Source organism: Phacochoerus africanus, chromosome 1 (assembly GCF_016906955.1).
Source record: "Phacochoerus africanus isolate WHEZ1 chromosome 1, ROS_Pafr_v1, whole genome shotgun sequence".
NCBI classification, from domain to species: Eukaryota; Metazoa; Chordata; class Mammalia; order Artiodactyla; family Suidae; genus Phacochoerus; species Phacochoerus africanus.
The window spans coordinates 125,884,835-125,910,203 of NC_062544.1; the positions used below are offsets into that span (position 1 = coordinate 125,884,835).

Sequence of the window (25,369 nt, forward strand, 5' to 3'; positions counted from 1 at the left end):
CTGGCTCTATCCTGTCCCTTCTTCTCTTCTCATCAACAGAAGCAAAGCTGCCACCAACCTATTGCTCCCATTCTGACAAGAGACCCAGCCAAGCTGTGAGTGGGTTCCTGGAAAGCATCAAGACCTTGAGCAGTGTGGCCATGGAAACTTTCCTTCCTTCTCTCCATCTCCAATCCCCATCTCAGTCAATTTGTGCCCTTCATCTGACTTCCTGAGGCAACTTGGGCTTGAGTTGCCTTGCCCTCTGCACAGATGGAATAAGCAGCTGCTTACATGGGAAAGGCTGAGAATTCAGAGTTCTCCCAGATCCTCAAATCTCTCCCCTCTTACCATGCCAGCCTGACTTAGATCCATCCTGAGAATCAAGGAAGTTTTTCCAAAGTATCTTCTCTGGATTATGTGGAAAAAGACTCAGTAGGCAAATAAATTGGGCAATTTCTGAGGCCTTCTCAAAACCTTAAGGAACTTAAGTGCAATAGGAATTTTCAGAAAGAAGACTGAAAAATGCCTTGTTTTCCATACTTAAACAACAGAACCCCTTCCCCACCTGGTTCCACCTTGACTCAAAAAGACACAGTCTGGGAAATACTGGTGTAACGACACTGATTCTTGTTAAGATCTAAACATGCCTGCTTATAATTTCTATCCCTGCACTGTAACAGTGTTATGCTCAGCAAAACTGGAGCCTTAGGCAAAAGGGAGAAAAGTCAGCAAAAATGATCCTGCCTTTATTTGCAAATTTTACGTTTTGTTAATCACGGGTTTTTGTGTGAATTTTGATTCTTAAAAAAACTGCACTGAAATACTGCTTATCTTGTTTACTCAGTCTTTGGCACCCCTTTTGATTAGGTACCCACAGTAGGTGCCTCACTCACCTTGCCTCAATCTTGGCCCTGCCAGATGGGCCACTCTCAGTCGTATCTTAGTTTTTTTTTTTAATTATTTATTTTTACTTTTTTTTTTTCTTTTTGCCTTTTCTAGGGCCGCTCCTGCGGCATATGGAGGTTCCCAGGCTAGGGGTCCAACTGGAGCTATAGCCGCCAGCCTACACCACAGACACAGCAACACGGGATCCAAGTCGCGTCTGCAACCTACATCACAGCTCACGGCAATGCCAGATCCTTAACCCACTGAGCAAGGCCAGGGATCGAACCCGCAACCTCATGGTTTCTAGTCGGATTTGTTAACCACTGAGCCACGACGGGAACTCCTGTTTTTTTTTTTTTTTTTTTTTTTTTTAAATGGCTGCACCTGTGGCATATGGAAGTTCCTGGGCCAGGGACTGAATCTGAACCACATCCGTGACATGTTGGATCCTTTAATCTGCTGAGCCAGGCCAGGGATCCAACCTATACCTCCAGTGACCCAAGCTGTTGCAGTCAGATCCTTAACCCACTGTACCACAGTGGAAACTCCTTACTCAAATCTTTATTTTTCATTTGTGAAATTCCATGGATTGTATATGTTTACTAAGGTAGAGGAAAAAGCCACTGGTCTGGGGAGTTCCTGTTGTGGTGCAGCAGAAAGGAATCCAACTAGGAACCATGAGGTTGCGGGTTCGATCCCTAGCCTTGCTCAGTGGGTTAAGGATCCGGTGTTGCTATGAGGAACAGGCCAGGGGCCGTAGCTCCAATTTGATTCCTAGCCTGGGAAAACTTCCATATGCTGCGGGTATAGCCCTAAAAAGCAAAAAAAGAAAAAAAAAAAGATTTGCTAGTCTGGAAAGCAAAAGAACTGGAGTCTAATCCCAACTTTGCTACAAAGATCAGAAGGATCCTGAATAAATCTTTTCTCCTCTCTGAACCTCAGCCCTTCTGAACCTCCACCAGAGATTCTTATAAGCTTTTCCCAACTGAAAGCCTGGGATTCTTTTATTTTTTGAGGTGGTTAAAAGGTTTTTGTTTTTTTTTTAGCTGAGATATAACTGACATAGGACATTATATTAGTTTCAGGTATACAACAAAATGGTTCGATATTTGTGTAGACTGCAAAATGATCACAATAGGTCTAGTTAACATCCGTCAGGATACACAGTTACAAACTTTTTCCTGTGATGAGAAATATAAAGATCCACTCTATTAACAATTTTCAAATATTCAATACAGTATTATTAACTATCATCATGCTATACATTATACTCCCAGGAGGTATTTATTTATAACTGGAAGTCTGTACCTTCTGACCACCTTCACCCACTTCTGCATCTGTAATTCAGAGTCCATGATCCAAAAGAGATACTCTCTATTATCAGATAAGACTGGATTACTGGGTGGACACCATAGCAGCACCTGACACCTGAGGGAGTGGTGCCTAGGAGAGGTATCTCGTGAGCAAAGGGGTAAAGGGAAGCAAGGTGAATTATTGGGGTGCTGCCAGAGAAGTGAGAATTGAAAACACTTAGGTACTCCGTAGACACTCAGGAAATGTTTAGGGGTGTAATTTGTTGGCAGAAAGAAAAGAAAAAAAGAGAGACAGAGAAGTCTAAATTTAAGATTTGTGTACTTGGTCATCTTTTATGAGTCTAAACCTATTGCCAGGCCCCAAGTGGACTATGTGGTATCTACTACCCCAGCTTTGTCCTAAATAAATGGACAAGCCTCACTTTAAAATAGATTGTGGTCCTGGCACCCTCTGAGTCAGAGTCACCGGGTTGGGTGGGGTTGTCTCAGATCTACTGCATCAGAACTTCTAAGGGGGAGGCTCAAGAATCTGAATTTTCAGTAAGTTCTTCAGTTGATTTTGACATCTTTAAAATTAAAAAAAAAAAAAACCCACTGCTTTGAAATCATAGGAGTGTGAATAAACCAAATAGGTCCCCAGAACCAGCTCCCCTCACTTGCCAGCAACCTTGGAATTTGGAGAATGAAAAGCTGCCTGTTATGTAATTCGGCCTTGCCAGTGCCAAGCAAGGTACAAGGATTCTGTGACCCGCCAAGCCCCAGGCCACTGTCAGATGCAGAATTTCCAGGACAATTTGTGTTACCTTTCCTGCCAGATCTTGGCTGGTGAAGATTGATGACTTAATTCCCCAACCGTTGTCACTAAGTGTGGTCCCTGTGCCAACCTAACAAGGGTAGATGGCAACCCAGCTCCCCTGGAAACCATTCAGATGGCTGGTACCGGAGAAACCCATCAGGATGCTGGAGAGTGGTAGAGAGGGAGGAATTTTACTTGGTTTGGCTCCAATACTCGGGCCATAGGAGCAGTTCTCTGAGCATTTAAAACCCCCAAATAGGGAGTTCCCTTTGTGGCTCAGCAGTTAACGATCCTGACTAGGATCCATGAGGATGCGGGTTTGATCCCTGGTCTCGCTCAGTGGGTTAGGGATCCACCATTGCTGTGAGCTGTGGTGTACATCGCAGATGTGGCTCGGATCCTGAGCTGCTATGGCTTTGGCTATGGCCGGCAGCTATAGCTCTGATTCCACCCCTAGCCAGGGAACCTCCATATGGCTTGGGTGTGGCCCTAAAAAAGCAAAAACAAACAAAACAAACAAAAACCCCCAAATATTAGAGCAAGTGGGTGACCACATTCAACATGATGTATAGCCCCTGTCCTCAACCAGGATTCGGTCCTAAGGACCATCTCAGAGTCCTTAGTCTTTTGATGGAAGTGCAAACAATTACAACCGATGAGGGGGCAATTTGGTAGTATATACAGAACTTGCAATGTGCATATCCTTTGATCAAGAAATCCCTCTTCTAGAAATTCATGCTATGGAAAACCTTTTTTTAAATTTTTTAGGGCTATACCTGTGGCATATGGCAGTTCCCAGGCTAGGGGTCAAATCGGAGCTACAGTTGCCAGCCTATACCACAGCCACAGCAATGTTAGATCCAAGCTGAATCTGTGACCTACACCATAACTCATGGCAATGCTGGATCCTTAACCCACTGAGAGAGACCAGGGATTGAACCTGTGTCCTCATGGATGCTAGTCAGATCCCCTCCTGCTGAGCCGAAACAGGAACTCCACGCTATGGAAAACCTTGAACAAGCACACAAACACAAGTGAAAAGATATTAACCAGAACACAAATTATAACCATGAAAAAATGGAAAAAAAAATCCAAGTGTCCAGCAACAGAAGATGTGTTAAAAGGATGATAGCATAATCACACTATGAAATATTAGATAAATCCAGATGAGTTAGAGATACAAACAACAGGGAAAGATGAACAGGGGACATTGCTAAATGAAAAACAACAGGAGTTCCTATTGTGTCTCAGAGGGTTACAAAACCAACTAGTGTCCATAAGGATGCAGGTTCAATCCCTGGCCTCACTCACCAGGTTAAGAATCTGGCATTGCCATGAGCTGTGGTGTAGGTCACAGATGTGTTTCTGATCTGGTGTTGCTGTGGCTGTGGCATAGGCTGGCAGCTGTAGCTCCGATTTGACCCCTAGCCTGAGAACTTCCACATGCCTCACCTGCAACCCTAAAAAGCAAAAAACAAACAAACAAACAAAACCCCAAACCAAAACAACAACAACAGCAAAAACCCCCAACAAATTGCAAATTAGTATGATGGCTTTTTTGCTTGTAATTATATATCTGTTGCTGTTTGCCTAGAAATAAATACCGAAGAAATATTCACCTAATGGTTGGGGGGGGACAATTTCAACTTATATATTTCTGTAGTTTTGTAATCTTTAAAACATGATTTTTGTTTGTAATTAGAGAAAATAATAAAATTACCTGGGAAAGTTGGGAGCCTACCTCATTATGACCTTAGCCTATGTTTGAGAATCAATATGCTTTCTCTGGGGCTAAAATGAAGTTGGGGATATGGCTGATATACACAAAGTCTCTCATTTCTGGGACACTATTATATGCAACCAGAAAAGGAGTTCCTCCCTAAACTTGTGTGAAGTTATTCAGAGCTGTTTGCAACTGAAAATATCTGGAGTGCATAGGGGAGGCATGAGACAGGAAAGGTGGTTTCAGATCTCAAACCACCCCATCTCCAACCACACCACTACCTCAAAGTTATGAACCCAAGCAAAGGACCTGCTGCCTCTGTAGCTGGTTTCAAGGATGAGCCCTAAGGACACTTACCTGCGGCCAGCACTATTGGCCAAACAAAGCTGCACGACACAGTCTGCTCCTAAAGGCTCTGGATTTGGGCTGGCTCCTATGAGTCATGAGATTTGGGGTCAATCTCAATCTCTCTAAGCCTCTGTTTTCTCATCTGTAAAATGGAGGCTCATTCATTCAACAGGCTCATTCATTCAACAACTATTTCACGAATGCTCACCATGTGTTAGGCTTGCCAAAGGCCTGCTGTGTCAGAAGGTACCCCAGCTGTTGGGGCAACAGCAACAAAACTAAACCATATGGAAGTCTCTGCCCTCAGGCAGTTTCCATTCTAGCAGTGGAGGATGATGATAAATAAAATACATAATGAAATAAATACTACATCAAAAGGTGCTCAGTGCTACAGAGAAAAATAAGGCAGGGGAGAGGGAAGAGGAACATTTTGCAGTGTGTGTGGGGAGGGTGGCTGTATCAGGGAATAAGAACAGACCTTACTCTTATACAATGAGCTAATGCAAATGATGCTTTAGGCATAGCCCTCATCCCAGAGCAGCTACTCAATAACAAAGCCTTTATGAGCAGTGCCTCTGTCCACCTGCCTCTCTACCCCACTTCTGCGGCCTGTCCTCTGTCAGGTTTTCTCCATTGAGCATTTCACAGAATGTGCCCTTGCTGAGCAGTTTTATACATCCAACCGCATTTGATTCTTGTCAATCCACTAAGAACAGGTATGGTCATTCTCATTTTTCAGAAGAGAAATCAGGCTCAGACAAGTTGTGGGGCGGGGGTGGAAGGGTGAGGGTTTCAGTCCCTCAGATCACACAGAGAGTGTCAGGTTAGCCTGAATGAAGGCTTAAGCTCTCAACCTCAAGCCTTCTAAACCTGAAAGTCAGATCCCACCTGCCCAGCTCAGCCATGCCCAAGGGCCCTGTAGTCCTGTCTCCGTCACACCTGGCCAGGATGCCGAAGAAAACCCTCAAATCCTGACCTGCTTTCTCCCTTTTGGTCCTATCTTATGTTGGGGTCCCCAATCAGACCCAGGATGAAGGCAATGGACACACTGATTGAAGTGGAACTCTCAACAAAGGAGTGGGGGCTGAACTGGAGCAGATCAGACAAACAGCTGAGGTCAGATCCTTGAGACAATTTCCCCATATTTTATATGATGAGAAAAGCTCCCCTTCTTTGCTTTTGCCGTTTACAGAATTTCTGGCTGCTCCTATGGAAAGAGTCTCCACCCTTCCAGAGGAGAGGTGGTCAAACCCAGGGATTATCAAAGTAGGGGGCAGGGAGTGGCTGTGCATTCCCTGACCAGGTGAGAGTTAGAGATTGAGGAAGGACATGGGCACTTGAAAAAGCATATCACAATGTTCCAATATATATTAACCAGTATTTTTATTGTACAAGCTTAAAAAAAAAAAACAAAAAACCGGTAGCTTAGCATGTTGGGGCTATGGCAGAGATTCTCAACCTTGGTGCTTTTGACATTGGGGGCCAGATAATTCTCTGTGGGGGTGGGGCTGTGCACGGTGGGATGTTTAACAGCAACCTTGGTCTCTACCCTCTGGATATCAAGAGCATCCTACCCTCTCGTGTCAACTCAAAACATCTCCAGGCATTGATAAATGTCCCCTGGGGGGTTAAAATCACCGTGGTTGAGAACCACTGGATGCTGGTTCAAAGTACACGACTCAAGGGCTGGGACCCTGGTTCAAGTCACTTGCTGTGCTCTGGTCCTGAACATGCTACTCGACATCTCCCAGTCTCGGGATCCTTTACCTGTGATACAGAGATGACGTCATATGTATGCTTGACAGTATTAATGCAAAGATTAACCAAGAGCCATCTAAGGGAGTAGTGAACACAGAGTCTCACTTAAAAGGCTTCAGCCCCGTTAGTTCAATTTATGACAGGAGATCTTGGTCACCAGGGGTATGTTCAGAGAACCATTTTTGAACAAGAGAGTAAGAGTGCAAAGGATCAGAAATTGGGGTTTGGTGGGGTGTAAAGTCTCATGTGTTATTTTGTGAAGAAGAGGGGATGCCTTCTTTAAAGAAAAAACAAGAACAAAACACAGGCTATGTTAGTCAACCACTGCTGCCGAAGGCAAGCTGCAGGGAGCAGAGAAGCTGTGAGCAGGAGGAGGAGGAGAGATGCCCGCTGCAGAGGTTATTTGGGCTGAGCTGGGGCTGGCATCCTGGCTGCTGTGGGGTACCAGATGGGCAGGGCAGCTGTGAGCAAGGGAAGAGAACCATGAAAGGCTGAGGAAGATGATTTTTCAAGGAGCCTGTGGTGGTTAGTAGACCCTGCGCATGCTGTCTTCGCTGGCTGATGTCTCTCTGGAGAACCTTTCCCTGATGAGATACATCTGAGCTCTGGGTCAACTCCCTTTTCTCAGCTAAGATTAAGCTCAGATGTCACCATGAGCTCCTTCTTCTAGAGCTTTTATTTATGGAGAGAAATACACAATAGTGGGTCAGAGGATAGTCTGGTGAACCTGCTCTAAGTGAGCTTAAACTCTCTGATCCTTTGGTCATTTTCAGGATGGGGATGATAGCTGTAATTATTGCTGTTGTGGATCACTTGACTTTCCCAGGTCAGTCCTTATTACAGAATCAAAATGCACTATCCTCATTGAGTATTTCACATCTCTGCTGCTGCGAAAAACAACAAACGTTTTTGAGGGTTTACTGTGATCCAGGCATTGTATTAACTGCTTTCTCATTTAATCCTTCACCTTTAATTGTTAAAGGTGAAGAAATTCAGGTTCAGGGTTTAGGTCACAAAGGTAACAGGTGGTGGTGGAGGGATGGGTTGGGGGTTTGGGACTGGCATGTGCATACTATTGTAAATGGAGGGTCAACAGGGACCTGCTATACCACACACGGAACTCCACCCAATATTCTGTAACAGTCTATATAGGAAAAGAATGTGCAAAAGAATGGACGTATGTACATGTATAACTGAATCACTTTGTTGTAGGGCAGAAATTATCACAATATTGTAAATCAACCATATCTCAATAAAACTTAAAAAAAAAGAAAAAAAGAATTTAATTTTCCTAAGGTTGCAGAACTGCTAATGGTATAAGCTGAGTGTGGAACAGGAACCTATCTGACCCTTGGTATTAACACCTTAATGGCAATTTCTGGATGCTTCTGGGTCGGATTTGGTAGAGCAGAGATGTTACCAGAGAGTATTCTGGATGTTCAGAGATGAGTGTGCTCTCCCTTTGGATGTGTGCTACTTCTCAGACAGAGAAAACAGACCAAACCGGGGCACTGGGAGCAGAACCACCCAGATGTCATCCCAGAAACCAGAAATAAACACACACACACACACACACACACACACACACACACACACACACACACCTGCTGAGGAACTGGGTTTTGCCTTAATACTCTGCTCCTCTATCTTGTCTGCCTGGTAGAATTACCGGGGAGCCTTAAGATACCTCCTCACTCAGGCCAAACCCCTGACCAGTTAAAGTGAAATCTTAGGGGTGCGGCTCAGGCATCTGTGTCCTTTTATACTTCCCAGATGATTTCATGTGTGGGCAAGGTCACAAACCAGCATCTGAGAAGTTGAATGCTGACGATGAAATAAAATTCTTATTTGATGGCAAGACGAGAAAAATTTAAACATAAACTTTTCTCTTCCCTTTGGCTTCCTCTCCTTCATTCACTGTGCCTTGTGTATCCACATTATGCATCAATCCAATCTCCCCATCAGCAGAAACAACCCGCTCAACCATAAAGAGCAACATTCTCTTAGCACCAACAAGATGGCCCCTTAAAAGATAATGTTCCTTCTTGATCACGTAAGGGGTCATGAAGACCTACCACTTTGTGTTTACAGATCTGGACTGCATAAACTGTCAATAATGCGTCACTTAACACACAGCTCTCTGTCTCAAAAACTTCTGGAACTGTGCTTTGACTGCTAATGGGTGGAACAGTTCTTGGAGCCAGGGCACCTGGGATAAATTCAGATGTGTCATGTCTATGAAATCCAATAATTGACAAAGCCAGAAATCAGCACTGAAAGGACAACAACAACAGAAAAGCTTTAGCAACACAAAGATTGAGTTCACAGATTCCGCCCCCCCCCCAAACATTTTGTTTCCAAATGACAAGTTCTCCCCCCACCACGCTTTTTTTTTTTTTGGTCTTTTTGCCACTTCTAGGGCCACTCCCTCGGCATATGGAGGTTCCCAGGCTAGGGGTTGAATCGGAGCTGTAGCCACCGGCCTAAGCCATAGCCACAGCAATGTGGGATCCAAGCTGCGTCTGCAACCTACACCACAGCTCACGGCAACGCCGGATCATTAACCCACTGAGCAAGGGCAGGGACCGAACCCGCAACCTCATGGTTCCTAGTCGGATTCGTTAACCACTGCGCCACAACGGGAACTCCCACCACATATTTTTGATCTGATGTTTCTTTGTACTTTTGTCTTTGCTTTCCCAACCCACCCTGCAAATCATCTGACTTTTTCTACTTTAAGACACCCTGCTAAAAAGGGGCCAGGACAGCGTTCTCAGAGGGATTTCAGAAGGCTGAATTTGAGCCAGCAATAAAATGTGAGTGCTTTGCAGCTCTAAAAGTAGCACTCCCCCTTGGCAACTACACTCTTAGCATACTGGCCTGCTTTCAGTTCCTAGAACTGCAAAGTGCTCTGTTGCCTCAGGGCCTTTGCATATGCTATTCCTTAAACCTTTAAATCTTCTTGCTCTCCTCCTCCCCTCCTTTGCAAGGTCAAGTCTTTATCCCATTCTCAGGGTCAATATCACTTTGTAGAGCTTCCTTGACCATCCTTTTTAAGTTCTTAATCCTTAATATTACTCCTCTCTATTCTTTAGCCTGCTCATGTCTTTCATATCACATACCATCTGTCCGTAGTATGTGCTTGTATATCCCCTGCTAGAATTATAACCGTCTCCATGCTGTTCTCCTGGAAAGGAGCACCAGTGGCTGGCTCTTTTACCCCTGGGCTTCTGGTTGGGGTTTACTCCCAGAAGATAAGAGGGCAGAAAGTAAGAGAGGTCCGGGTGCTTATTGCTCTGCCTCCCTCTGCCAGGCTGCAGGTTGGCTGAGGTTCTCTGCCTAAGGCCTCAGTTACTACCCAGTGGCTTCTCTCATTAGGCTTTCTTTAATTACCCTTCGAACAGGCCATCTGTTTCTCACCGGGGCCCTGACCCACAAAGGGACTATGGTCTGATTTATTCACCAATGTATACTTGGCAATGAGCAGTGTGCCTGACACATTCTAGGTGCCCCCAAAATATGTATGGAATAGAAGAATATAAAGTAATTCAGAACCACGAGTTTTTAAAAATGCCTGTCTCTTTCTGTTTCTAAAACCATAAACAAAAACACCACCACCTTGTATCAAACTCCGGCAAAGAAAAGAGATAAAACAGGGTTGTTGGAATTGTGAGTGGGTGAGGGAAACACACCAGCAAGGCTCCCCTTTAAATGGCCAACTCTAGAAACCCAGCACATTAGAGAGACATTTTCGGTGGATACTGTAAAGGATGACAGGGCACCTTAAGCAGTTTCTACCACTGAAGTACTCATTACCAGGCTGCACTGCGAGGGAGTGATATTTACATCTCAATGCTCCCAGGAGGGCTTTGGGTTCAGCTGCTGGATGACAATGGGGGGCGGCGGGGGTTGGAGGGAGGATGGGCAGGGGTGTGTGTGGCACTTCTGAAAACCCACTAGGGATGGGTTCTCCTTCTGCAGCAGTCCTGGGGCTCAGAGAAAAGCTGGAATAAAACCTATCCTCCAATCTGATGTGTTGTTCCATCCAGCATGGCCAGATAAAGGTGTGTTGCCCATGTGCCCTGATGACAAGGTCCCCCACCATCAACAGTTTCAAAGGGCAGAAAGTGACTGAGGAAGCCATCTGCAGGATGCTAATCCTGAGCAGAGAGAGAGAGCCACAAAGGACAGTGCTTAGGCGACAGGAAGCCCGCCCGGTCATCCACAGTCACATTTCACTCAAGAATAGTAAGATCTGGGTTGCCTGAAGCAGACATTTATGAGAATCTCAGGCCAGGCTGGAATTCCTCTCGCTGCAGAGGGGCTCGCACTAGAAACAAATCTGCAGAGAAGGGCGTGGCCGGGCTTTTCTCTGAGGCTGAGAATGATCTCAATGGAAACCTTCCATTGTTGGCTGCCCTCCATTGTCTTCCTAGCTCAGGGCCCAAAGCGGGGCCTGTTTCTCACCCACAGATCTGAAAGAACAAATTAACTCCTCTAAGCTGTGGCAAATGGGAATTGCCTGAGAAGTTAATTGATACTGGGGGGAGGGAGGATCAGCGAAGGAGAGGCTGGGGTCTGGGAGCTGATAGTCTGGCTTTCTCACTTGAGGAGGCTGGGCTCCATTAGCACTAATAAGTGTTATTTGGGCATAATTAGGCCACAGATTCTGGCAGCCTCTTTTAGCTCAGACAAGGTGGGAAATGGAGACTCAGGGAGCAGGGGTTCATCTTTCCGGTTGCAGACATTCTGGAAAATCCAAGCCACAGAGCTCCTCAAGTGTGCACGTCAGCATGGCCTGGATCTCTGACATCCACAGAACAGCCAGATCTCGGGCTCATCCACAACTCTCTCCCTCTCTATGATCATGATTTCCGAGTTCCATTCAATCTTCCTTCTCCCTGGTAAGGGAGCAATGGGCTGAGACAGAGTTAAAAGGAAAGAGACAGGAGGTCGGCACTCTGGGGCATCTAATAATAAGAGTAATAATAACTCTCAAATATTGAGTTTGCCAAGGGCCGGGCATGCAATTAAATGCTTTGTGCATATTATCTCCCGTTACAGCAGCCCCATGTGGCTGAAATTTACATTTACTCTCGAGGTAGCTGAGAGATGTAAGCCACTTGCTGGAGGTCATGCAGCTAGCGCAGTCATGGGATTACATCCAGGTTGGTCTGATCCTTAAACAGAAACTTTCAAGGTGTGCTGTGGCCAGGGAGAGACCCAGAAACAGCAAGGGTTCTTTTTATCTTTTTTTTTTGTCTTTTGTCTTTAGGGCTGTGCCTGCGGCATATGGAAGTTCCCAGGCTAGGGGTCCAATGGGAACTACAGCTGTCGGTCTACACCAGAGCCACAGCAACACCAGATCCGACCCGTGTCTGCAACCTATACCACAGCTCACGGCAATGCTGGATCTTAACACACTGAGCCAGGTCAGGGTTTGAACTCCCATCCTCATGGATCCTAATTGGGTTTGTTAACCACTGAGACATGATGGGAACTCCCACAACACAACAACAAGGGTGCTTTCAGATGCACTGGGGCTGTTGAAATGCCAGGCCAGGCATACCCCTTCATGTGACATCATGACCTCCTCAGATTTGGGATTGAGTGGCTTTGCTGGGGATGGATGCTTTCCAATCAAATTCCCTGTGTCTAGACCAGGCTTTTTCAATGTTGGCCTGAGTGGCTCTCGGGGCAGGGAAATTATTTGCTGGGAGGGAAGGTGCTGTCCTGTGTACCAGAAGATGTTCATCAGCACCTACCCACTAGGAGCCAGGAATACCCTGCACCCCAAGCTGAACACTACCAAACATCGTCCCCTGGGGGACAAATCCCCAAATCTCCACCCTCTCATCATCATCACCCTGGTAATTTCCCTCCTGATCTTGTTAACCAGGACCCAGGATCCAGGATCCAGGATCCAAACAAAGAAATAACGAAAAAGGATGAATTGTTTCAGGCTATTCTCCCCTCCTCCTCTCCTTTCCCTTCTAGCTCTAAGTATAATCTGCTCCCAAGGAAAAGACAAGTAAAGCCCAAAGTGACATGTCTGCCCTGCGCAAACCAGCACCTTTGTTTTGAAAGGCAGCCATGAGGTTGGCTCCGACCGGGATGGGATGAGAAACCCGTAAGTCCTCGCTGCTGGAGAGTTATGGAATCACCAAAAGCGCAGGGTAAGAGAATTGAAAGTCAGTCACCACAGATGTCCCTGACTGATAACACCTTCTAGGAAGCAGGGCTGACTGGAGGGGCTGGAGGGATGGTTGACTCCAAGAAACAAGAATCCCTCAGACTTGGTACTTCGAGGATGCTTTCTAAGGAAAGGTCCAGAGAACGGAAGTGCCCAGAAGGATGGTTTTGACCCCTCTGTACAAGGAGCAAATGAGCTTGTTTTTGCCTCTACTCTTTGTACAATGGAAGAAAATAACAGAGCAAGGAGAAGATGGGGGCTGGATGACCTGCCAACTAGAACACCAAATCCTTGGGTAGTTGAGAGTTGAGAAAGACGATTTTCCAGAAGAGAGGAGGAAAAGAATGGAAGAAATCTGCCCTAAATCTTTAGCTAAGTGGATAGGGAATCAAGTATGACATTGTTAAGCTGTTAAAAGTTTTTGTACCAAAGAAAACACTAGGCTTTTTCTTAGTAATTTTGTGTTAGAACACAGGGACTTTATCTCCTAGATAGTGCCCCGACTGCTTGCTCAGCTTGATTTGTGACAGCTGCCTTCCAGAAACATGTCCTGGTCTGGTTTTGATTTGGGAAGGGCTGGATGGGGGAGCAGCCTGGCGGGACAGGGCTCAGAAAACACACACAGACACACACAGACACACACACACACAGATAGCTACCTGGGTATTCTCGAGGTGATGCTGGGTAAAAAATTGAGGAGGGCTGATTAACATTATTCAAGGCAAAACATACCAACAAACAAACCAGCCTCAAATTCTTAGGAAATTTTGGTTTCTCAGCCTTTCTATTTTTAACATTTAGCTCTGAAACAGGCTCTATGTGAAGATCAGAGTGTTTTATTTGTCCACCTTTTCTGCTGTATCCAGTGACACTACCAAAACCATTTGGCAAGTATTAACCCCTCTCACCTTGAATTCATACTATATAATTAAGGAATGTCCCATCCATATGTTTAATATAATATAATGTGTCCGTAACTCATTAAATAGTCCGTAACTATTTACTGAACCAAGTGCTACCTGATTGATGTCATGGACATCTTCGGAACTTTTCAGAAGAAGCATAATTTAATTTTTCTCTTGTCTAAACAGGAGGCTAGGCTCAGAGCTAGGAGGAGATACAAAAGGGTGGTGTGGGATAGATGAACTTTGCAGCCACAGACGAGATGGTAAGTATAATTGATCACTCAGGTAACATGATGAGGAGTCTGCCCATCTCTAGCTCTGTGGTCCTCAAACTTAGCAGTTTTTTTTTTTTTTAAGCGATTTTTATTTTTTTCCATTATATCTGGTTTATAGTGTTCTGGAAATTTTCTACTGTACAACAAGGTGACCCAGTCACACATACAAGTATACATTCTTTTTTCTCACATTATCATGCTCCATGATAAGTAAATAGATATAGTTCCCAGTGCTATATAGCAGGATCTCATTGCTTATCCGATCCAAAGGCAATAGTTTGCATCTATTAAAACTTAGCAGTTTTGACAGTTCTCTCAGGTTTTTTGTTAGAAAACCTGAGCCCAGGGCTGAGCCCTGGAGATTCTGTTTGTCAGTCTGGGATGGGGCCCAAGAATTTGCATTATTGACAAACATCCTGGATGAATACAAGGTACATGGTCCCTGGATGACTCTAATTGATGGAGTGGATGGTTGACTATTTACATGGAGAAATACAGTCTGAAAAGCTGGTTCACTATGGCTCATATTAGGAAGTGGGTTTCAATCACATTCATTCTCCAGTGCTCTGGGAGACACTTCACGTACAGCTTGAAGAGGGGTGGTTAAAAGACAGGTGATGGTCAGCATAGCATCGCCGATAGGCCTCTCGCTGCCACCAGAACTTTTGGAGGAGATGCTAAATGTGTTCCCAAGTGGACAAAGTGGAGAAGGTCAAGGATCTGGCTAGCCACTCAGCCAAACTACATAGAAGACTTATGTTAAGAAAAGAGGGGGTCAAAAATGGTAAGTTTTGTTGATGGAAATTAAAAAAAATATATATATATATATCAAGATTTAAAGAAAAATCAGTTTCAAAAAAAAGAAAAATCCCTTTGCAAACTGCCTGAATGTTCAATTTCAGGGATGTGGTAACATCAACTGAATATTAATGCAGCCATTAAAAATGATAGGTACAAAAGCTCTGAAAATAAGCTGATAATGGAATGTAAATGAAGATATACAGGACACAAAATATTCAGCATGTTTACAACTCAGAAAAAAGGATGTGCCAGTATACAGGGGGAAACTGGAAAATTCACCCAAATATTAGCACTCATCAAATGGTGGGAGTTGGGATACTTTTTTCCCCCATCTTTATCTTTTTCTCTCAATTTTTCTCTTTCTACACTGTGCTGTCAATATTTAAAAAAATAAATTTTAAAAATCTGAGTTTCAAAACTCAGTGGATGAGAGCTATCTCATTTCCTTATAGGAGATTCCCAAATTCAAAGGTTCTGAGATAAATGCATGCTCATTATTTAAAAACCCACTATGTAAAATCTTGTACCAGTCTGAAAAGCCCACCACCTCCCCTGGCCTAGACCCATTTTTCCAGGTTTGTCTTTTCAGTGATAAAATGAATAAAATCAATGATCTTTTCTCTCCTGTCAGCAACCATGGTTACTTACTCTCAGCATAACTGACTTCTCAGGCCCAAGGAGGTTATAAATAAGCCTCCTGAATGGTTATTAAAAACGAGGACACTGGAGAAGTTTCTCTGGACCCAGAAAATGTCAGTGAAACCATGACAGGGAGCAGGGCTGTACCAGCTATTGCGGGCTGGGCTCTGTTCCATCTGACTACGACTCCTTGTCTGTCACCTTTGGCTCTGACAAAGTCCTCTACCACCCCACACACCAAAACATCGATGCACAAAGATAAATAGCAAACAAAGAGATTCTCCCATGACTTTCACTCTGGTTTTCATCTGGCCCCTGGTCTGTGAGCCTGGGTCAGAGCCGTGAAATGCCAACAGAAGGGCATGGCTTCCTTGTGAAGCACAGAGGAAGGCACCCCATGAGACCAGTCAGGAAGTATGTCTGAATCACATCGTCAACTCTGAGCAAGAGAGTTGGGTACTATCCAACCTGGCCCTCCAATCCATCTTGCTAGCCCTAAACCTTCACAATAGCATCACCACAGGGACATGCCCCAAAGACCAAAGCTTTGCTTCCAGAAAAAAACATGGCTGCCCATACATAATAGATATGTGATGTCAAGTTCAAATGCTGGGGCTTTTGGAAGAAGGGACCAGACTGGGAGCGGGGTGTGGTCAGCCCCAGATGGGTATGATATCTTCAGTTCCGAAGCAGACACCAGTGGGTTGTATCTTCCTGCAGCACAAGCCTTCTTCCTTTGAAAAGACTACCTTGATTTCCCTTTGAGAATGTCCCAATCTTCATTCTCAGTCCCTGCAGTTTTGATTGACCTCATGGCCTAGATCTCTGGGAGGAACATGTGACTCAGGCTTGGCCACCCCTGGTCACAGGAGTTGGTGTAACAACTGTGAGGTGACCTAAGTCAGGCAAATGGGACTCAATTCTGGGACTTTCACTACTAAAAAACAATCAGTTTCCATCCCCCTTCACTTGATGCTAACAGATGTTAGACTGGAGCTGCTTAGAGCTCTCCCTGCTGCCCCTGGAAAGAGGTACCTGAGAATGAAGCCAATGTGGAAGAAATAAGAACTGAGAGAAAAGCAGCTGAGTCCTGATGACATCATTTACTCACCTGGATCCAGCTGTACCTGAAACCAAAAATCTGTGAACTTTGAGGTTACCTGATTAAAAACAAAATCTTGTTTGTTTATACCCTTTGGAGTTGGGATTCTGATGCTTGCAAACAAGAGTTCTGTAATTGCTGTGAACAAATACCATCCCTATGCATTTTCTAAGTAGGTCCTGACCAACGATTGGATGCAAGATGAGTTCTAGGTTTTCAAATCTCTAATTCCAGACTGGACTGAGCATCTTCCCCAGTGGAAGAAAGGATTAGAAAGATCCAGGCTGTGTGATTTATGAGCATGTCTGAGGGGCAGCCCCTCAGGTAATAGGTGCCAGCTGGTTAAGATGTTTTACTCAACCATTTAAATACAGAATATAGGTTAGAGGGTGGATTGCCCAAGTTATGCAGAAGAACAGCAGAAACGTTCCTGCCTCAAATCAAATATAAAAAAATTTTCACATTATGAGGATTAAAAAACATTCCATATATTCTTGATCAAGTGAGCTGTGCTGGTTGTTACTTCAGATCCTCACACTGATGTTTTCTCCTTTTCCAGTTTTCCAGCAATGCTGAAAAACTATCCCATTACTCCCTAGCAATCAATACATCCTAGTGTTTTGCAACCAAGCTTCCCCTGTCAAGGTGTGTTGGTGATGCGTGTTAAAGAAATGGACATACTAGGTATAAAATAAACAACAGGGGTATATTGTACAGCACAGGGAAATACAGCCATTATATTGGAATAACTTTAAATGGAGTACAATCTATAAAAATACTGAATCACTATGTTGTACATCTGAAACTAATATAATATTGGAAATCAGCTATATATACTTCAATAAGAAAAATAATAAAGGCGTGGACATGCCACAATGGTGCAACACTGATCAAAGACGGCAGGAAGCCTTTCAGACTTCTTCGCCTGCTGTGTCTCTGCATATCCAGGCCAGTGACAAATGTACTTTCAGCGGATGCTGGTGTGGGTCAAAAATCACAGAGTAGGCAAACTTTGATCCATTTTTACGTTGTCAAATTGATCCTCCTCTGTCTCACAGGCCTTTTTCCCCAGGGCACTGGAAAGCTCTGCCCATTTCCTCTCATAGGTCACTATCACAGGTGTCCTCTTAGTTCTGTTTTTGCTCTGCTGACACCATCAGGACTGCCACCTTCACCTCCTCCCCTGGCTGCACAGTCCTGGCTTGCCTCCTTATAGGTCTCACTGGGTCAGCACTTGTCTCCTTCCAATCAATTCCCCACGCAGCAGCCGGAGCCATCTTTTCAAAATGCAGACCTGATCACGGCATGTTCCCTCCCCAGTGGCCTGAAACTTCAAGGGCTTTCCACTGTCCTTAGTGGATAGGTCCAAACCTTAAAATATCCAAAATGGTTCCACACCAGCCTGATCCCCTGTTGCTTTCTTTCCTAGTCTTATGAGTCTCTGTGCTTCACGTACCTGCAGGGCCTTCTTTTGGCTCTTTATATTTGACATACATTCCTACCACGGGGCCTTTGCACATGCTGCTCTTGCTACCTGGAAAGCTCCATCCCCCTTATCCCTCAGCATTTTTTCAGGATGCCCTATCTGACCTCCCTGACTTAGCTACAGCCGTCTTTGTAAACCTCCTAGCCCCACAGTTACCTCTGATGCAGTTTCACATTGTACCATGGTTACTATGTATTAAATTCCACCAGACTGTGAGGTGCAATAGGTCAAGGCCTGTGTCCACTTTAGCTCAGCATTGTATCCCTGGCACCTTGCACAGGCCACTGCACCTACTAAGAGTAATCTCTGATAATAATTTAGAGGGTGTCAGGCACTGTCCTAAATTCTTTACAGGAATTAAACATTTAATTCCCACAATAATTGTACAAGGTGCTATTGTCATTCCATTGGAAAGATGAGGACAGTGAGGCACAGAATAGATAAGCCAGTTGCCCAAGGTCACACAGGTATTAAACCACAGAGTCCAATTTCCAACTGGCAGACTGGCCTATAGCCCATGCTCTCCTTCATTCTGCTATGACTCACACGTCCCGGCTGAAGGAAGGAAGGAATGAGCAAATGAACAAATGAACAGAACCCATCTTTTCCCTTGCCCTCACCTTCATCCACCTCTTCATTTCCTTCTATAGGTCCCAGTGCTCCCTGACGCAATCACTCCTTATAGAACCTGGTTGATCCTCAAGGAACAGCCTTATTCCCAGCCTTATCACTGTAGAGATGGCCCTTTCCTGGGGGCCAGCTGACAGTCTCCAGCTGTCCTCTGATGTGGCCTCTGCCTGAGCCAACCATCCCAACTGCAGCTCTGTTCTACACCCAGCCCAGTGTGATGTGAACTCAGACCCCAACTTGCTCTACAGCCTGGGTCTCCTCCCCATCAGCACCTCCTGTCCGGGTGCTAGACTGTACATATCCCCTTTGCCTTTCCTGCCCTGGACCCAAGCACATCACTTCAGACTGATGCCTCGGCCTCTGCCATCCAGTTCTCACTGGACACTTGGGCTCTCAAGCTTCCCTCTAGCCCTGCCTGAGCCTGACAGACACATCAACAAACGGGCTGCAACAGGAAAAAGAATCCTGGTCCCTTCAGATAGGGAAAAATCTCCTGAAAAATCTCCTGACTGTGAAAGCAACCCCTCTGGTGAAGATGCAGGTCAGAGGGGTTAAGAGCCCGGGTTCAGGTCCTGGCTGTCAATGGGGACTGTGGGGAGGTCATGACATCTATGGTCTTAAGTATACACATCCGTAAAATGGGTGTAATCATCCATTTTTTGTCTCTTGGGGGGTGTTCTAAGGATCTGAAGATATGGTAATTAATTAATTGTCATTACCATGTCACATCATAGTCATTGGTCTACTATGATTATCATCTTTATCATCACCATCATCCTCCACTTCTGCCATGGCACAGTAGTCAAGGACACAGGCTCTGGACCAGGGAGCCCAAGGGTGAATCCTGCTTCTCCACTCCCAGGAGGCATGGCCTTGGGCTACTTAGCCTCTGTCTCACTAGGTCATCTCTAAAATGGGAAGCATAACTGTTATTTACCTCGCAGGGATGCTGTGAACTAGTTACTGTAAATTGCTTACAACTATACCTAGTACATGATAAACACCCCAAAATGTTAGTTGTTGTCGATTTTGTTTTTCCTATTTCTAATATGATTACCAGGCTGCAAGCTGCTTCGGAGGCATTTTTAGGCAATGGCAGCGTTAAAGAGCTTCTGCAAGACTCCACACAGTGGGGGTGTAAATGGTGACTGTGCCCACCTGACTCACACTGTGTGAGCAGAAGGGACAGACTGTGTTTGCCAAGGAGAAGGGATGGTACACACCCACTTCTAAACCAAACAGCAAGTGTCCAAGCCCAGATCTGCCGCTGGCGAGCCATGGGGGCTACCTGGTTTTCCAGATTTCTTCTAAGGAAAAATGCTGCCCACAGAATGATCATGCTTCACGCTATATCAAACACTGTAGACTTAGTCAATAACATAAATTATTGACCAAGAAATAGAAAAAAAATCCATTATCCCAAAATCGAGCTTTTGCTGAAGTGCTAAGCCTTTTGGGACACACACCTTTATTCACAGACTGGGATTCTAATGGTTTAAAGATGCACAGATAGTTCAGAATTCTACCTTCTCAAAAGGCTACTGAATTTTCTAGCAAAATTCAAATGCAACAGTGATGGTTGGCAGCAAACAGACCGACTCTCCAAGTCTAGTCAACACCACATTCTTGATGTGTATGTGTTTGGCGTAGGATGTGATAGGCTTATTTTAGGGTCTGCTCCAGAGTCGAATAATGAAGCATGCTACACATATTAGCTACAATCCCCCTTCCACACTGATGTGTCTGACAAACCCATGGAAACATAGGAGCACAAAATGGATTTCTTCAATCCCCTGTTTCTCATGCTCTTCTCATCCTGGTTAGAAGAGAGGAGCCCACGGGAGCAGTTTCAAACCTAAAAATGCAAACCTGCACAGCAGCTGGATGCTGGGAGATGCCAGAAGCCAAAACATTCCTAGAGTCTAAAACTATGCACCAGTTTTGGGATGAAAGAGATATAATAATAATAATAAAAAGTATCCAGTAACTATAAGAGAGAGTCATGTGTGTCAAAGACTGTATTAACAAGCCTAAGTATATTCTCATCTTACAAAAGTCCTACAAAGGAAGTACTACTATTCCCCAAATTCCACAGAGGAGGACAGTGAACCTTACAGAATTTAATCCAGTTGTTCAAGGTCACACAGCTCCTACCTGATAAGGCTGGATTTGAACCTCAGGACTATAACTCCAGAATCTGTACACCAAACTATCAATTAGATGAGAATTTGAAAAACCAGGACTGATGGCAGAACTTTCAAAGAGACTAACAAATGGGGTTGAAACCATGCCCATCCTAATGGCTCACTTTCTTCACCTGTGCTGTCCAACAGGGTGGCCTCCAGTTATACATGGCCCTTGAAAATGAAACTGATAAAAATGAAATGAAATTGAAAAATCAGTTCGTGGCTATTGAGCACATGAAATGTAGCTTGTGCAGCTGAGGGTCTGAAATTTTTAATTCACTTCATTTCAATTAACTCAAATTTCAATAGTCCCACGTGGCTTGTGGCTACCATGTTAGGGATAATCTGAACAAATTTTTGCATGTGTGTGGCCACACCCATGGCATGTGGAAGTTTCTGGGCCAGGGATTGAACCTGTGCCACAGTTGTGACCTGTGCCAAAGTTGTGGCAACACTGGATCCTTAATCCTCTGTGCTACAAGGGAATTTTCATGACCTAAGCAATTTTTCTCAGCTCTATCAGACCTGGTTCAGGGCTGCTCTCCAAAAATTTCAGAGACAGAGGGTGTTTTGTTGCTATGCTCAAGGATCTGTGGAAAATGCTGAGGATAAATGACCTGCCTCTTACTTAGGACTGTAGACTGCATGTTCTTCAAAGGCCTTTCCAACCTTCCCAAACCAAAGATCTCCTGATTTTCTCCTAAGTTATAGGGCGGGGACAATAAAGCCTGAATGGACAAATGGAGAAACTGCTCTCAGACAATGGCTGCATCAGTGCCAGCTGTGAGCTGGTAAAAATGCAGGTTCCTGGGCCCCACCTCTACAGGGTCTGATACACTGGGTCTTGGGGAGGCCCTGGAGTCTATGTTTTAATCAAGCAGCCAATGATTCTCAGGCAGGTGGTCTAGCTTGGTCGAACTTGGCTTCAGAGACTGAATTACATATTTATCTCCTAGCCTCTTAAGTAATTATAGCATATAAATCTTTTGAGAATAGCACAAACTGGGCTGGAAGCCAGGCAGTCTTCACTCTGCGCTAGTTCGCTCACTTCTCTGACATTAGGCAAGGTGCTTAGTCACCGAGGCCTCATTTTTTTTTTTTTTATCTGAAACATGGGGGTGAGGGTATCTGCTATTTGTCCTCTAGGACAAAAGAGAACACAGCTGTGAAAGCATCAGAGGGGGATGAAAGCTAAAAACACACCATAGAGTTATCCTACGACTCAAAGACAAGTTCTGCTGGCCTTGCAGAGAATTTCAATAGGTTTCACATTTTAAAGACATCCACATTTTTAACTTCTATGGAAAGACCGGAAGATTTGACAGCATGAAGCTCAGATTAGGTGGGCAGCCTGGTGTGACTAAGAGCACTCCTCTTGGGCCACATGCCAAGGTTCCAATCCCTGCTTTTAAAAGCTGGGCCACTTCGGGCAAGACCTACAACCTCTCTGTGCTTCAGTTTCTTGGACTCTGAAATGAGAATTTTAAGAGTCTACCTCTTTCGAAGGGTTGTGATGATTTAACTGAGTGACTATTAAAGTGCTTAGAACCAGGTCTGGCACATGGCAAAAGCGATATAGTCCGCTTAGATGGATAAATATTCCTGCAAGTGGCAACGACCAGCTGGAACAGAGTGGCGTCTGTCCCTCCAGAAAGGGCTGACATGCACAAGATTGTCACAATCTCCACCCTGATAGACACATGCCTCTGGGATCCCTGTTCTGAGGGGGAGACCTGTGTTTCCCTCCGTGTTGTCCTGCCCACAAGGGGCAGAGATGCCTGGTGCATCTTAGAGCAGCATTTCTCAAGCTATCCTGGTAGGGAAGGACCAGTTCCTTTATTTTCAATCCACTATGGCCTGATATGTGACCCATGTGAGCATGACTGAGACCCTGAACGTGCCACAGGCAGCTCTACCACACGCTGGTCTGCACCCAGACCAAGGAGAGAAGCCCAGGGAACATGCACTTGGATGTTGCAGCAAAGTCAAACTGCTCTTAGAGTGTCTAACACTGTCAATTTCAGTACTTATCCCACGATGGACTGTGACCAGCCCTGATCCTCAGATCACAGCTTAGAAGTGCCGTCTTAGAGAACACTGATGTTGTCTTCACACATACATGAACCAGCTGAATAAATGGAAGGAGCAGGCAATGGAATGTCTGTCTGTCTGTCCCTGCATTTTGGTCCTCCTCAGCCTGCCTGCCTTCTTGCCTATCCACATTTATTTTGTCTTTATCTACATATTCAAACCAGCTCCTTAATAATAGATTGGGCTTGAGGACAGCCACGGAAGCTGTCATGGATGCTTTGATGCCCCAAGCAGTACCCCATTTTATGAGTACCCCCTTGAGTGCACAGCTGCCCCGTCTCTTGAACGTTGCCTTTGGTGACAGGAGCTGTCCTGCTGCATGCCCACATTCACATCCTCATTCCTAAGTTGCTCTCCAGCAGCTCAAAGCCAATGACTGACTGACATGGTGGTGCAAAATGTCAGCCCTGTTGTTCTGAGAAGGAACTGACCATGGGGTATATAACTTATCCTCCAGAGACACTTCTGGGCTCAGGCTGAAGCTAGACTCCAGCCCAGACATCTTTCTTCATTTGGCTCCTCCCCTCAACCTGTCCTGTCTCTTTCACTCCTCTTTCCTTCCTTCCTTTCTCTTTCTTTCTCTTTCTTTCTTTTTCTTTCCTTCCTTCCTTCCTTTTCTTCCTTTCTTTCTTTCTAGGGCCACAGCAACGCCAGATCCGAGCCGAATCTGCAACCTACATCACAGCTCAGGGCAACGCCAGATCCTAACCCCACTGAGTGAGGCCAGGGATCGAACCCGCAACCTCATGGTTCCTAGTCAGATTCACTTCCACTGAACTACGACAGGAACTCTTCCTCTCACTCCTCTTTCTTGGGAGCATGTCCTCAATACATCACGGGCTCTTTGTAGAGGGAATCCAGTCAAAGACAGAAGTCACTGAAGCATTGAGTTCACTTTCCTCAACAACCTGGTGGAGGAGGGCACATGGCAGGCACAATGCTAAAATCTCACTCCCCCTCTATGCCCCAAGTAAAAAGAACCTACCTGTTGTGTTTGACAGGGCCAGCGATTCCATGGAGCCCCGAGGGGTCTGCTCTGTAGGCGTCATGTCCTCTGTGTACTTTAGCGAACTGATAGGATGGCGGGTCCGGCACTGCTGAGCGGACAGGCCCCCTTCCTCCTCCTCTTCTTCCTCCTCGTATTTGGGGACTTGGATGCTGCCTCGGGTTTCGCTGAAGCTCTGGCTGGACATATCGCTGTAGCTCTCCTGGGATCTCAGCCTGGCTGGGTAATAGTCCTCTCTGCATTCCTTGATGAAGCTGCCACCGTGCCCCTTCATGGCCAGCGATGAGCTCCTTTTGGGGTTGCTGAAGTGCTTGGCCCACAGGTCAGGCTGGGCCCCGGCCCCCTGCCCCCCAGGACTATAGGCAGTTCTGATGTTGCACTGGCTCAGGAGCTGCAATGGGCTCTGCGACTGGTTCTGTTCCATCTTGTTCCCGTAATGGTACGGCTCATCCCGGCTCCTCCAGATGGGGTCCCGGTTGAGGCTGGGCGTCTGGCTGGACAGGCTGAGCAGGTCCATCTGCAGCGACAGGGGGTCCACATCGGCTGACAGTCGGTTTGAACTCACCTGCAGCTGGCTGTGCTGGTTCAGCATGGGCTCCTCCGTCTTGCCTTTGTTCTTGCCAATTTTGGCACTGCGCCTTGACTCCTTGGCCCTGGCGTTCTGGAAGGCCGAATCAGAGGAGTCAGAGCCATTGGGGTCCTCCCCGGCACTGCAGGCCCGAGAGCAGAATATCTGGCCTTGTTTTGGGAGAAACGGCCGCCCTAAGAGGGATTTCTTGCAGTGGGCACAGCAGAAACAGGTCTCTGTGGCATGCCAGTGCTGGCCGTCATAGGTCATTTGACCTTGGTCGATCCCTGGGGAGAGCAGAGACACGGAGAGGCTGATGAGCTATTTAGGGCATCACATTAAGATGTGAAATGTACAGCCCCTGGTTTGGCTCGGGGTTCCAGGTGCAGCAGAATCAAGTGTCAATAAACCAATGATCAGGTCCCCATGGAAATAGTATCCATGTCCTATTATGACAGACCCCATGATTCTACCAGTCAGGTCCTTAACTCACTTGTTCTGAGTGCAGAGAAACTAGATTCAAATGGCCTGTCTGTGAATCTTCTGCCCTGGACACGTTTCTCCAGATAAACAGTAATAATAACACAAAGGTTTGAGAAGCACTGCTTTACATTCTTTCCATATATGGAAACTCAACCTCTCAATTCTGTGAGGTAGGTTTCTAATGTTATACCCATTTTCC

The 25,369-nt window shown here is 45.5% G+C and overlaps 1 protein-coding gene across 3 annotated transcripts in view; it reads right to left on the bottom strand.

Annotated features, from left to right (window-relative positions):
* PRICKLE2 (prickle planar cell polarity protein 2) overlaps positions 1-25,369 on the bottom strand; it is a 349,250-nt gene that overhangs the window by 18,146 nt on the left and 305,735 nt on the right. For all 3 annotated transcript variants that reach the window (XM_047778600.1, XM_047778607.1, XM_047778617.1), the window contains one exon: positions 24,099-24,974. In XM_047778600.1, coding sequence (XP_047634556.1) covers positions 24,099-24,974 — 876 coding nt within the window. The remainder of the gene's footprint in view (positions 1-24,098; positions 24,975-25,369) is intronic.